The 15,714-nt window shown below is 35.5% G+C and overlaps 1 protein-coding gene across 6 annotated transcripts in view; it reads right to left on the bottom strand.

The window, feature by feature from the left end:
- Window positions 1-15,714, bottom strand: part of ACBD5 (acyl-CoA binding domain containing 5) — a 46,707-nt gene that overhangs the window by 17,726 nt on the left and 13,267 nt on the right. For 5 of the 6 annotated variants that reach the window (XR_009617615.3, XR_013556932.2, XR_009617612.3 and 2 more), the window contains exons 5-10: window positions 11,905-12,019; window positions 11,775-11,807; window positions 7,685-7,819; window positions 6,261-6,464; window positions 5,332-5,438; window positions 1,897-2,164 (exon numbers count right to left, since the gene is read on the bottom strand). Coding sequence is in view for 1 of the 6 variants with exons in the window: in XM_060659105.3 (XP_060515088.3) it covers window positions 1,897-2,164; window positions 5,332-5,438; window positions 6,261-6,464; window positions 7,685-7,819; window positions 11,775-11,807; window positions 11,905-12,019 (862 nt within the window). In the remaining 5 variants the exon portion in view is untranslated. The remainder of the gene's footprint in view (window positions 1-1,896; window positions 2,165-5,331; window positions 5,439-6,260; window positions 6,465-7,684; window positions 7,820-11,774; window positions 11,808-11,904; window positions 12,020-15,714) is intronic. The other variant, XR_009617613.3, reaches the window with a different exon arrangement.

Genomic DNA, 15,714 nt, shown 5'->3' with positions numbered 1-15,714 from the left:
TATAGCATCCCCAGGATCCAGAACAGGGCCTGACAAAGAAAAGCTCAATAAGATTTGTTTAATGCTGAGGCAGATTTACCGTAAGGCTCACGAAGCTTCACTTCAGGGGCTGCCACTTGTATGGACCCCTGTGATTGCTGGGAGTTGTAATGTTTTGTAGGCGGGGTGAAGTCAGGGTTGTCGATAGAAAGCCTTTCATACATGCGATTTTGGTAAATTGCCTAAAGAAAGGGATCTGAATCCATGGCTCTAGTAATATGTTGTGATCTTTCTCTTCTTCATTAAATACTCACAATTTGGTATATGTTAAAATGGTAATTTTTAAGAATAATGTTCTTAATACCATTAATCTTCTCTTTTCTTCCCCGTCTTCATTCGTTTTATTTTATGTAGATTTTTTTCAATCAGAAATGCAGCTAATCCTTTAACTTTTTATGACCTCATGAAATTATACAGGGATTTTCCTTTTTTTAAGTGTACAATATAATGATTCAATACTTGTATATATTGTAAAATGATCACTGCAATAAGTTCAGTTAACATCTGTCACCATACAGTTACAGATTTTTTTTTCCTTGTGATAATTTCTAAGACTTTTCTATTTTAGCAACTTTCTTTTTTTATTTTCTTTTTTATTTTCTTTTAGAAAGACAGGTTGCAAGCCAGGGAGGGGGCAGAGGGGAAGAGAGAGAAAGAATCCCAAGCAAGCTCCATGCTCAGCTCTGGAGCCCACCATGGGGCCTGATCCCACGACCCTGGGATCATGACCTAAGCTGAAATCAAGAGTCGGATGTTCAAATGACTGCACCAGCCAGGCGCCCCAATCTTAGCAACTTTCAAATATGCAATACAGGTCTGATTAACACACCATGCTGTATGTTACATCCCCATGACTTATTTTATAACTGGAAGTTTTTACCTTTTGACCCCGTGACCTGTTTCACATCCCCTTCACCCCTGCCTCTGGCAATCATCAATCTATCTATTTCTGTGTCTATAAGCTTGGTCTTTTGTTTTTGTTTTTTTAGATTCTACATATAAGTGAGATCATATGGTATTTGTCTTTCCATTAATTCTCTTTTCTGATGGTCCCTATTCATTCCTAACTATAAACCATCATAAACTTTTATATAAATATATATATATATATATATACACACACACCCTTTGCTTCCCTCCTCAACTCTATTGTTACCTGATCACATTATCATTCTTAATGTTTACCTTTTTTTTTTTAACTTTAAAAATATGTTTATTTGTTTATTTTGAGAGATAGAGTGGGGGAGAGGGGCAGAGAGAGAGAGGGAAAGAGAGAATTCCAAGCAGGCTCTGCACTGTCAGCGCTGAGCCCGACGTGGGTCTCGACCCCTCAAACTGTGAGATCCTGACCTGAGCTGAAATCACACATCAGACCCTTAAGCAACTACGCCACCCAGTCACTCCCTAATGTTTGCCTTTGTATTGTTAAATGTTCTTTTATCTCTATTACTTGATTTGTCAGTTTTAAACAATATCTTTTGACTTAAGTAGGGAAATGTGCAAAAGACACAATTCAAATTTTTACCTACAGTAGGAAACAAAAGCAGAGGGGCATTTGGAGGAACCATTAACTGACTGTTCAAGAAGGACATAAATTTGGCTACTTCAAAAAATTGCATAAAAGATATAGAAATAGGAATGTTTTCTCCTGTACCTTCAGAGATCACACTACTATGCCTTGGGGGTGGGGGGTAGAGTCTAAGAAGAGAACTAGGTGTAAAGAAAAGTGGTCAGACATTATAGAAGGATAACTTTTAACATTCCCTTGGTAAATTGAGAGTTCTAATGTCTCTCCTTACCTAAACTTTTTGCTAATTAGTTTCTAGTCAGTCAACAAGAACAAAAAAGAATACACACCTCTCCCTCTTCTGACATTAGAGAATTCCTCATTTTCTCCACCCCGTCTCTCACGGTGTGGTGCTCCACTGTTACTTCGGCCATCTTCTCCTCCATGCTTTACTTCACCTTTTCCTTCAACTGCTACCACCTGCATATCCCCAATGTTGCCATTTCCCGGAGATCCTTGAACATCTTCAGGAAAACCAGGACTTTCCAAGGGCTGATTGGGATCACCACTCAAGTAATATCGAAATGGTCTGCCGTTTGACGTAAAGCTGTCTAAAGACTACAAATTTAAAACAACACTTAGTTAAAAGCTATAAACATAAGTTTTTGTGACAATAGAAGAATTACTGTTTTTATAAAACTTTTTTCATGTTATGATAGAAAATATTTTTCTAAAAAATGTATTCACCTTCTGCCTCCTATATGTAGGAAAGAAATGGGATAGGAATGATTCATCCATGAATAAAGTATTGAGTAGTTCTGGCAATGAATTGTTCTCATGAGTCAGTCATTCATCCAAGAGACTTATAAAAATGTCTACTACTCTTGTTCTAGTTACTATGCTAAAGTCTAAGGATAATATGAAGAAAGAAATAGCTTGGTAAGGGAGAGAAGTAAGATCATTACAGCATAGTTTGATAAGTATTATGAAAAAGATGGACGAAGGGTGCTTGCTATAGGAACTCACAGGAGGGGTGCCTAACTCATATTGGGGCTCAGTGGAGACTTCCTGGAAGAAATGATATGAATTAAAACTTACAGAATGAGTATAAGCCAAGTCAAAGGTGTAGTAGTGACGACAGCCTGTACCAATAAAGTAGTAGTGGGACAGAGGCTGCTTTGAGAACTTCTGAGATTAGAGAATCAATAGGAGTTGAAGACTGAATGTGGGAAGTACGGGAAAGGAAAAGACCAGATGGTTTTGTGATACTCACCAAGATAAGAAATACAGAGGGTCTCAAGGGAACAGAGACAATGGTATAGTTATAGAGAAGTATAAATTGAGGTTCCTAGGCAAGATGTTTAATAGGTCAGTTAGAATTCAGAAGAGAGATATAGGTTGGAGATAAAAAACATCAGTATATGAGTAGTGGCTGAAACCAAGGGAGTAGTCATATTCCTGAAGAACACCAAATTAAGGAGTCAAAGAAGAAGAAAAAATTGAAATCAAGTTATTATGCCAAAGGGCATAATATATAAGAATGGTATATGGGGAGCCTAGGTGGCTCAGTCAGTTAAGCGGCCAACTCTTGGTTTCAGCTCAGGTGATGATCTTGCACATTTTGTGAGTTCGAGCCCCCCATCGGGCTCTGCGCTGACAGTGTGGGGCCTGCTTGGGATTCTCTCTCCTTCTCTCTCTCTCTCTGCCCCAACCCTGCCCCGCTCACTCAGTCTCTCTCAAAATGAATAAACTTAAAAAAAAAAAACAAAAACAGTATATATGGCAAATATTTCTAAGTTGTACATAGTTCACTGGATATTTAATAAAACATTTGTAATCATTAAAAAAAATCTTAGAAATCTAATCCACCTAGCAAAATTCCAGGTACACTGGTCTGTAATGGTCTACTGGTTTGCAATGATGTTGGAAGAATGTATATATGTATACAGAAAACATATTTCCTATCTCCAAATCTCTTTTCAGTTTCAGAACAGTACCTACAATCCATTATCTATTCCACTAAATGGTTATTCTAGAACCATTTCTATTTTTAGCTTCTACAAAGCAGTAACTGCTAATGATTGAATCTTTCAAAGTTTCAACCTTTTAGAAAGGGATCTATAAGCTACACAATTTATTTAAACTGGACTGAAAACAAAAACTGTAAAATAAAAAAGGTGACTTTGTTTTAAACAATTTGTTAAGTGAGATGAGGCCCTTGAAAGCATGAGGTCTTCTAACATGTTCAAAATTCAGTAAAACCAAAGAGATGCAATGGTTTCACACCATCAACCCTATGGAAAGGACAGAAACCAAGGTAATATAAATACAAGATAAAAACATTACTGTATGCAAAAAGCACCACACCCTTACGCCCATCAGAATGGCTAGTATCCAAATGACAAGAAATAACAAGTGCTGGTAAGGATATGAAATGAGAACCCTTGTGCACTGTTGGTAGGAACATAAATTGATGCAGCCGCTCTGGAAAACAGTATAGAGCTTCTTCACATAATTAAAAATAGAAATACCATACACTCCAGTAATTCCACTATTGGGTATGTACCCAAAGAAAATGAACACACTAATTTGAAAAGATACATGCACGTCTATGTTTACTGCAGCATTATTTACAACAGCTAAGATAACAGAAGCAGCCCAAGGTGTTTATTGATAGATGAATGGAGAAAGAAAATATGGTATACGTATACAATGGAACATCAACTCAGCCATGAAAAAGAATGAAATCTGGCCATTCTTGACAACATAGATGGACATAGAGGATATTAGGCTAAGTGAAATAAGTCAGACACAGAAAGACAAATACTGTATTATTTCACTTACATGTGGAATCTAAAAAACAAACAAACAAAATCTAAACAAACTCTTAAGTACAGAAAAGAAACCAGTGGCTGCCAAAGCAGACGTGGATGGGGCGGGGTGGGCGGGGAGGATGGGTGAAATAAAGGGGATTAAGAGATACAAACTTCCATTCATAAAATAAGTAAGCGAAAAAGGTGAAAGCACACCATAAGAAATATAGTCAATAATATTGCAATAGCATTGTATGGTGACTGCACTTATCATGATGAGGACTGAGTAATGTACAGAATCACTGAATCAACATGTTGTATGCCTAAAACTAATATAACATCATATGTCAATTATATTTCAAAACTTAAAAAAGAAGTCAGTGTGTAGAACAGATTTGAAAATTATTCGATTTTCTTGTATGTCAACGTTTCAAACACAGGGTCTAGCATAAAGTTTACCTTCTGCCTCCCCATCTCACCTCCCTCAGGATATTTAAAAATATAAATATAGTAACAAGTTATAATAGTGAAATATTTTTGAACATTCAGGAATTTTATACATGTTTTAAATTCACAAAAATAATTCTACATACAAAAGTTTATATATTTAAAAAAAATTTTAGAGGTATATCTTCAAAGCCATGAACAGTGTATGTACATCTGCTATTAACAGAAGTTATGCACTGAATTCTGACATATCACTTTGAAAATCTGCCAATTAAAAAGTGTCGGGGCACCTGGGTGGCTCAGTCGGTTAAGTGTCTGACTTCGGCTCAGGTCATGATCTCGCAGTTTGTGAGTTCGAGCTGTGTGTCAGGCTCTGTGCTGACAGCTTGGAGCCCAGAGCCTGCTTCGGATACTGTGTCTCCCTCTCTCTCTGCCCCTCCCCTGCTCACGCTCTGTCTCTCTCTGTCTCTTAATAATAAATAAACGTTAAAAAAAATTTTTTTTTTTTTAAAGTGTCATTTTTACCTCTTCTTGTCCAAACTGTTCCATGGAATCACAGTAGACCTCACTGTCTGAATCACTTGTCAAATGCTGAATTCCTGAAACATCTTCAACATGATCATCATTTATCTCTGAAAATGAACAAATGTCCAAGTGGGATTATTATTCTCTAACTGAGGAAAAATGCATTTATTCCACTCTCAAAATTTATCAGCTCTATATTATTTTCACACTGGAGACAAATTTATCAAGCCACACTTTTTTCTTTTAACGTACCAAAACTTCCAACATAGTTGATAATTTTTATTTGACAAGATTGTATTTTATCAAGTAATCATACAAAGACACTGTCCAGATCAAACCTTATAAAACAATCTTGTAAGGGAAAACTGACTACCAACTAGGAGGCCTAAATTGGTATGCAACTATGCAAGTTCAGTTGTTACATTAAGTAATTACATTTCTTGTTTTCTTTATGCTTTTATTATTTATTTTTTGAGAGAGTGAGAGAGAGCAAGCTGGGAGGATGAGAGAGAGAGAGAGAGAGAGAGAGAGAGAGAGAGAGAAAGAGAGAGAGGATCCCAAGCAGGCTCCATGCTATCCATACAGAGCTCAACGTGGGGCTCACACTTACAAACTGTTAAGATCATGACCTGAGCTGAAACCAAGAGTCAGATGTTTAACCGACTGAGCTGCCCAGGTGCCCCTCAAAATTTTATTTAAAAAAAACTATACAAAAACACAATTAAAAATGTCTCAATAAAAATATAAAAGCCCTGCCTCTAATTCACTATCTTTCAAAGCTATACACCCTTATAATATTAATAAACCCTAAGATATTATTGAATAAGAAGTTTTTAAATTCTAAATTGCTCCTAAATATCCTAAAACAATGAAAAGAACACTGCATTCATAGGAAAGAGGCTAAACAGATAATTATCCTGGGACAATACCTTGGTGAATGCAGACAGCAGTTTTTCCAGTTTGCTCCGAATTTTCATCTACAGCCTTTATTTCTTCAGCATTTTTCCCACTCAAGGAAGCACTGGCATGAATGTCATTCTGTATATCTTGAGTGGAGGCGTCTTTATCATAGCCATTAGTAACAATGATTTCCAAATTCTTATGATCTGCAGATTTCTTCATCATTTTCTTATCTTTTAAAAGAAAGTAGGGAGATTCATAAAAGTTCACAGTAGGTCAACTTCTGTATATATATTCTAATATCAGTAATCATTTCCCCAACCTACCATAATCCCTTTGAATGGTTTCCTACTTGGATCAGAGAGATGGGGTACTCCTTGAAAAGGGATTTATTATATGCTGAACGCTCATTCAAAACTACTTCAGTTCCCTGTGAATCTTCTAGAACCTATCTTATTTTATTTTTAAGTAGGCTCCACGTCCCATGTAAGGCTCAAATTCATGACCCCAAGGTCAAAAGTCACATGCTCTACTGACTGAGCCAGCCAGGTATCCCTAGAATCCCCTTTAAAGATAACTTCTCAAGGTCTTTACACTCTCTCAAGCATAGGCAAATTGCCCTATGAGACCCAGAAGTACAAATGGGTCCACATAGTCAATGAAAAGATCCTTTGAAGAAGGTATTATCTGTCATACCCTATTGGAAAGTAAAGGCAAAAGTAAGCCGTGCGGTTTGTTTTAGTGTCTGTCTGCCTCCCCTTTCTAAACCAATCTTCCCAGGAATCACTGGTACTCTTACTACCAGTGGGGCCCCCCACCCACAATGCAGTATCCTATGACTCCAATGTTCTCTCTCCATCAAAACTTCCTATATCCAATTCTCTGTTCTATTCTTGACAAGGTATTGAGAGTTTAAACATTTCTCCTCTTCTTGGTAAGCCACATATGTATATTTATATTGGCAACAATACCTAAAATGAATACATTTCTTCTTTTTGTTTCTTTAAGTAAACTATGCCAAACATGGGGCTCCAACTCACAACCCCAAGATCAACAGCTTCATGATATACTGACTAAGCCAGCCCGGCACCCTATAAAATGAATACATTTCTAATGCAGCATTTCAGGCATTACATTTAGAGGAGTGGTCCATTCTTGTTAGTGTTCAATTCTATCTATGCACTTTTGGTCCACAGAAAATATGGTGATAAGGTCAACAGCCCACATCCCACCATACACACTATTCTCATACAACACCAAATCAGTCCCAACTTCTCCATATTCTTTCATCTATTTTTTAAAGATTTTATTCTTAAGTAATCTTTACATCCAACGTGGGGCTAAAACTCAACCCCGAGATCAAGAGTCATGTGCTCTATTGACTGAGACAGTCAGGCGTCCCTTCTTTTATCTAATTGAATGTAAAATTATTCGCTCATCATCCAAAGATTACCATTAGCACTTTGTTCTGCTCCTTTCACTTCTTCTTGGGCCTCTTCTTCCTCAGACTCAGCTCCACTATCACTGCTTTCGGCTTTACCATTAACAGTTTTGGCATTTGGAGTAGAAGTTAGAACGTTACCAAGATCTAAAATATGAAATGATCACTTAATCTCTAGTGCTATAACACACAATCATGCTGTAATTTACAAATAATACTGTCCTTTATAATAACTAATAAAATAATTTTGAAGTAAAAGTTAGAATTTTGACATATATCTGCAAGTATTCTTTTCCTTGATTATACATACATTACATAAAGAAACTCCTTCAGTTTACAACAAAAGTGATAAAGCGATCTTAAAACCTTCCTAAACAAGGCAGAGGGTGAGTTATTTTTAAGTTAATATCAATCAAAATAGAAAAGTTAGAGATCAAGGATCCTCTTTACACACAGTAAATAAAGAGACAGTTGCTATATCCTAGCATACTGAAAACATAAACACAACAATATCATCAATGTCATCAACAGAACTACATTTAAAAATTTTTTATCCTTTTCTTACCTTTAAGGCTTTAGGTACACTACCTATATTATTATGTCTTTATATTTATTTTTATTTTAAAGCATCCATTAATGTGATCAATCATTTAAAAAGGCACATTGTCCTACTGGCCAGTCATATCTTCAGAGGAAATTCATCAGAATTTTTCAAATGTTAATATGCATAGGAATCACCTTAGATCTAGTTAAAATGCAGATTCTGAATCAGCAAGTCTGGGGTGGCCTAAGATACTGCATTACCATAAGGCTCCCACATGATGCCAATGCTTTTGGTTACTGTACTTCATTTTGAGAGAGAGGGAATTACATTTCCATCACCCTTTAAGATAATAAAGGCCTCCTAAGTGTCTACTGGTCAAAAACAGTGGTCTCTCTCCATAAATTTTTGTGCTTCATTTTCACTTACACAAATGCATTTCTTTTTTTTTTTAACCTTTTTATTTATTTTTGAGACAGGGAGAGACAGAGCATGAACGGGGGAGAGTCAGAGAGAGAGGGAGACACACAGAATCTGAAACAGGCTCCAGGCTCTGAGCTGTCAGCACACAGCCCGACGGGGGGGCTTGAACCCACGGACCGCGAGATCATGACCTGAGCCGAAGCCGGATGCCTAACCGACTGAGCCACCCAGGCGGCCCCACAAATGCATTTTGAATGCTTCCCTGCATCTCAAACAACATATTAAATGCCAAAATCTCCATACATTTTAAACAGGAACAGAAGAGTAAAATTCGACTCTATCATTGCCATTATGTTCTACTCTCTCTTAGAGAACCAAGGCAGCATCACAGTTTATAAATCTTGCTCTCTCCCTGACAACCAAGAAAAAGAATAACAACAACAAAAAAACAAGAAACAAAAACACCCACCACTCATGGACATCTTCAACAAAACTAAGCAACAGGAAATCTCCCAAACCCCCATTAAATGGCATTTCTGTGATGAGAGGTATAGAAAGCACAGAGAATTACTCACTAGCCCTACTCAACATCCAAAATTCAGTTCATGACAATAGTCACATGATTATCACAATAGATGCTGACAAAGCATTTGACATGACAATAATGTTGACGAAATTAAAAATGTAAGAGAATTTCCTCAATCTGGTAAAGGGCATCTACAAAAATGCACAACTAACATAATAATTAAGGTTAAAGGATTGAATGTTTTTTGCTCCTAAAATAAGGAACAAGAAAGAATGAAGAAAAAAATAAAAAAATAAATAAAATAAGGAACAAGACAAGGATGTCTGCTTTTGCCATCTCTGTTTAATATCGTATTAGAAGTTCTTGCCATGGCAATTAGGCAAGAAACATAAATAAAATGCATCCAGATTGAAAAGGAAGAAGTAAGCACATGACATGCTCTGTATACATGAAATCCTAAGGAGTCCACCCAAAAACTATTAGAACTAACAAATGGTTTGGCAAGATTGCAGGATATAAGATCAATAAACAAAATCAAGTGAATTTCTACAAGCTAACAATGAACAGTCCAAAAATGAAATTAGAAAATAATCTATAATAGCAGCGAAAAGAATAAAATGCTTCGCAGTACACAAAAGAAAGTCAAAGAATTGTATACTGCAAATGACAAAACACTGTTGAAAGAAATTAAAGAACTAAATAAATGGATTGGAAGACAATATTGCTGAGATGACAAAACTCCTCTAAATGATCTATAATTCATTGCAATTCCTTTAAGAATCCTAGATGGTCCTTTTTGCAAAAATTAACAAGCTGATTCTAAAATTCATATGGAAATGCCAAGGATCCATAATGGTTAAAACAATCTTGAAAAAGAACAAAGTCGGACAGTTCATATTTCCTGATTTCAAAACTATGTATGTATATTATGAAAAAGCCCAAGCAAAACAGATACATCTGTTCTACTGGGCTTAAGTGGCTACTTTTAATAGGATTCCTTGTTTAAAAAAAATTTTTTTTTCAAGATTGCAAACTATGAAACACCCATATACTTTGATCTCTGCAGTTAGACTTCTAATATTGTATCTGTAAGAAATAATTTCTTACAGATATACTTACACATATATTTAATGACATTTATACAGGGTTACTTTCAGCAGCATTTTTGAAGATCAGAAGAGGAAACTAATAAGTATAATGCAATAAAAATAAAAAACAACATAAAAAAAGAGGAAACATCTAAATGTCCGTTAGAATGGTACAGGTTAAATAAATTATGGTATGGGTACACATCCCTTACAACTCTTAGGTCCAGATACGATTTAAAATCCAGTTTTCTAATTTTGCAAAGGTCATACACTGTATGTACTATGTATTATGTAACACCTTCAACAGAATTTTAAGGCAGCTCCCACTAAAAAAATAATAATAAAGTTTTTACAACGAAACACATGAATAGTCACACTAAATAAAATAAAGACTTAAAACAGCCCCTTGTCATTTCAGAGGTCTGTTCCTCAATTAGTTCATGTCAGGACAGTCTTTCCTTTCAAAGGAATTACAAAAGAATGTTTGGTTTATTAAGTTTTTTGAATTTTTAAATTACAGCTTAGGGATTATGGATCTGAGCCTTTATTATCATTATTCATTCTACCTTGTCTTTATAATTAGTTGTTCAAACATTTGCCTCTAGCCTCATACTACTAAAACAGGTCCAGATTTACTCTCCTCTGAATCCTAACAACATGCTTCACACAGAGAAAATATTTAATATTTTTTCTGCACTAAATAGTACAAATTATAAGGAAGATTATTTGTTAAAATTTGACTCCTTTAGGTAAATCAGATATAGAGGATGTGGTTATATGAGCGTTATGCTCAGCAAGCAGTCTATCAATTACAATTGCAGATACAAACTGCAGGTCTTACGACAGACAGGAAGATAACTGTTCTGAAATACCTAATTTCCATTAATTAGTGAAAGGTATCTTGTAAATAGGGATGTCAGGAAAATAAAACACAGGTAATTTTCATTTGAAATAATTCTTACAGGCTCATTTCAGTCTGCTTTCTAAAAAAAAAAATTAAAGATCAAATGTTTATAGTTAATAACAGCAAATTTACCTATTATTCAACTCTTCTTACTATGTAAAAGATAAGCCTTTCAATTCTTTCCTGAGAACATGAAATTAGAATTCTAAAAAAAAAAAAAAAAAAAATGACCTAGCTAAGTGAATTCACTGACATCTTGTGTCAGGTTGCTATACTGTAATAAACCATACTATAAACATAGCCACGTTAAAATTAGCTAGAAAATAATTTCAGCCATTGTCACTGCTAATGTAATTCAAAAACCAAATCAGAAAGTATGATCTATCAAAATACAATCATGAATTCTGCTACAATTTTGAATACACTTAGTGAATCATTTGTCATGTTTTAATAACTGCAGGGTTAAAACTTAAGCATTTATAATATTTTTGAACTTTATGCAATATATTTGCTTGGAACAAAAACTTGCGTGACAAGCTTGTAAGTTTTATAAATATGTGCAGAATTCTTTAGTGTGTAAATTTCAAACAAAATTTTTACGTGGATTTCATTATTCCTACCTTCTAAGTATTTAGAGATTTTCTCCAGTCGGACTGGCATGTGAAAGTAAAACAAAAATTAGACATATAAATATTAATGCATGCATAATGTGTCATCTGCTGAACTAAAAACAAGGTAAAACAGTCCAACCTGAGGTTAAGTCAGAACTTTTGCTACTCTTTTTGTCTTCTACAATTTCATAAAATGGGCCTATGACATGTAGCAACTCTTCAACTTTCTCAGTCATCGGCATAGTTTCAAGAATCTGTAATCAAAAGAAACACATGTTGTGAAATCACAATCTATTAGTCTGACCTACTACCAAATAAAACAATACTTACAATTTATTTAGTGATAATTTTGTGATTCAGAGTTTATGTATAGATTCCCCAAAGTGCCTGTATTAACTACATACTTAATGTGCACATTCTCCTAGAAAAGGTTCAAGAAATCAAAGAATTAAGTATCTTCATTTTTGGGAATGCAAGCTGGTGCAGCCACTCTGGAAAACAGTATGGAAGTTCCTCAAAAAACTAAAAATAGAACTACCCTACAACCAAGCAATTGCACTACTAGGCTTTTATCCAAGGGATATAGGTGTGCTGTTTCGAAGGGGCACACGCACCTCAACAGCATGATCAACAATAGCCAAAGTATGGAAAGAGCCCAAATGTCCATCAAGGGATGAATGGATAAAGAAGACATGGTATATATATACAATGGAGTATTACTCGGCAATCAAAAAGAATGAAATCTTGCCATTTGCAACTATGTGGATGGAACCGGAGGGTATTATGCTAAGTGAAATTAGAGAAAGGCAAAAATCATATGACTTCACTCATATGAGGACTTTAAGAGACAAAACAGATGAACATAAGGGAAGGGAAACAAAAATAATATAAAAACAGGGAGGGGGACAAAACAGAAGAGAGTCATAAATATGGAGAACAGACTGAGGGTTACAGGAGGGGTTGTGGGAGGGGGGGATGGGCTAAATGGGTAAGGGGCATTAAGGAATCTACTCCTGAAATCATTGTTGCACTATATGCTAACTAATTTGGATGTAAATTTAAAAAAATAAAAAATAAAACAAGTTAAAAAAAAAGTCTCTTCATTTTGAAGACTATTTTACATAAGCTTCTTTTAAAATTTTACACAATGATCTATAAATTGTGCATTAAACTAAGGGCACTTAGAATACTGTAGGGTTAAATTTAAATTATTGTATCTGTTCTTTAACACTAGTGTTTTTTTATTCTATTTTTATTAAAAAAAAATTTTTTTAAGCTTATTTTTGAGATAGACAGTATGAGTGTGGGAAGGGCAGAGAGAGAGGGAGACACAAAATCCCAGACAGGCTCTGCACCACCAGCAGAAAGCCTGATGTGGGGCTCGAACACACGAAACGGTGAGATCATGACTGGAGCCGAAACCAGGAGTCTGACGCCTAACTGACTGAGCCACCCAGGTGCCCCTCTTTTTTTTATTTTTTGAGAGAAAGAGCGTGCACCAGCCTGCGCACACAAGCAGGGTAGGGGCAGGGCAAGAGTGAGAGTGAGAATCTTAAGCATGTTCCATGCTCAGCATGGAGCCCAATACGGTGCTCAAACTCCCAAGCTTAACGAACTAAGCCACCCTGGTACCCTTCACTAAGGTAGTGTCTCTGAAAGAGGAGAAATGTAGAGTAGGAACTAGTAATCACTTTCAGATACCTTCATACCTACAGGCCAATTTAGAATCATCAGATTTGAAGAACAAGGTAAATTAACTGAAAAGGCATTCAAATAAATAGCCATCAACTGGTAATTGATAAAAGAAAATATTTCCACATATGAAATATTGGCAGATACTTAAAAAGAATAAGGTTAGCTTTGTGTGTACTGATTGGGAAAAACATCTGAATTTTTTTTATAGGCCAAAAGGTAGTTGGTGAACAGTATATTTAATATGATGCCATGATTGTTTTTTTTCTTTTTAAACAATAGGATACATATACATATAATACAGACATATCTGTATATACATATATGTGTTTTCTGAATTCTACAAAATAGAATTAAAAGTAATTATCACTTAAAGAGTTAAAATGGAGGGAATGGGGAAGATTCACTTCATTTCATACTTCTTTGATGTTTGGATTTTTTTTCATTTACACATATTACTTTTATTGTTTTTTCTTCTATTACTTTTATTGTTAAGATTAACAAATTTATTAAGCAACCAAAATCTTGTGTCATTTTTGCATACTTTTCAGCTTATATACAGTTGTAAAGTCGCCACTTGATCTTTGAAACTAATAACCACCTCAGACTTGTCAGTCCCTCTCCCTGCTTTATTGTTTGTTTATCGTGTATCTTTCACAACACAATGTAAGCTCAATGAAAAAGGGCCTTTATTTGTTTTTGGTCACTCCTGTATTTCCAGTGTCTAGCACAGACAAGGAATTTAATAAACAAGGTGGGGGTGTGTTGGGAGATTATACAGAATGAACTATGCTTAGTGATTATAATGTAATTTTAGCGCTCATAGTAAATTATCTAATTGCTGTTCCTTTCAATGGATAAGAGTGAAAAAAATAGCTTTAACCATAAAATTGTTTTTTTGTAAAAGGAAATGCTTGTTACTGTAAGGCTGGGGTCATTCGGGAGGGCATTTTTATAGCTTATTATAGATAAATGATCTATAATATGTATGCATTATAACAATAATCATGAGAATTAGATTCAACCCAGAAGTTGAAACCACCAGGTAATGTTTACTTTTTTTGGTAATGTTTACTTTGACATGACCAAAGTCACAGAAAATAAATGGTAGAGATAAAATTTTAACACAAGTCAGTACCCTTTACACTACTTTATACTGGAACAGTGTATGTATGTAGAGTCAACAGAATCTGGTAAGCCAACCACATATTCCATCTTGACCTCCCCCCCACATAATACCTCCTCTGATATTCTTTCAAACAAGATCTTTTTTAGTTATCTCCTGATTTAAGATTACTTTAAAAAGTCTTTAAAAAGTCTCAGGGGTCTCTGGGCGGCTCAGTTGGTTAAACTTCTGACTTGATTTCAGCTCAGGTCATGATCCCAGAGTCATGAAATTGAGCCCTGTGTCAGGCTCCGTGCTAACACACGGAGCCTGCTTGGGATTTTCTCTCTTCCTCTCTCTCTGTTCCTCCCCACTTGTGCTCTCTCTCTCACAAGAAAATAAAATAAAGTTAAGAAAAAAGTCTCTTTCTCAAATTTGTCCTTAAGTAGGGCTACTCAAATCTGTGTTTTGGTTTCTCATACTCTATAGGTAACAGAGTGAATTAAGGACTTCAAATGTCAGAACTAAATAAATGCAGAATGTGCCAGTGCTAAGCAAACATAAGCAGAGTGATTTTTCTTTCAATTAGCTAGCATTTTAGTAGTAAATACGGTTAGAACACAAGTGGCCATAGCAAGATACACCCAGAATTTAAGAGGTTACTCTCTGAAGAAGAAACTTTAACAATACAAAACTCAAGAAGAATGATCTTAGTCATCTGCAAAATTCTCTCCCTCATCCCAGTGCTGGAATAAAAGAAATGGCTCAGACATACAAATAAACGCATGAGATCCTGGCAGAGACAGAGACACAGAAAGACAAGCAGACACAGGCAAATCTCAGTCTAAGTAACTACTCCTTAACCTCAGAGAAGATTTTATTTACAGTGTAAGTGAATCAAGTTCAGTTGGATTGTAACCTATCCGAATGAAGAATATTTGGTGAGCTGGATGGACTGCAGACAAGCAGCATCCAGCTCTGAATTCTCTGTCACCCCCCCCCACCCCTACCCCACTTACGCACACATGCACGTAGCGCGCTCTCTCTCAAATAAACATTTAAAAAAAAGAAAGAAAGAAAAGCAACATCTAAATACAATAATTTTTCTAGGTTTCTCTAGCACTTTCCTTGGTAAGAAACATTATTCCTTTC

Source organism: Panthera onca, chromosome B4 (genome assembly GCF_046562875.1).
Source record: "Panthera onca isolate mPanOnc1 chromosome B4, mPanOnc1 haplotype 2, whole genome shotgun sequence".
Classification (NCBI taxonomy): Eukaryota; Metazoa; Chordata; class Mammalia; order Carnivora; family Felidae; genus Panthera; species Panthera onca.
This window is presented reverse-complemented; position numbering and strand designations above follow the sequence as displayed.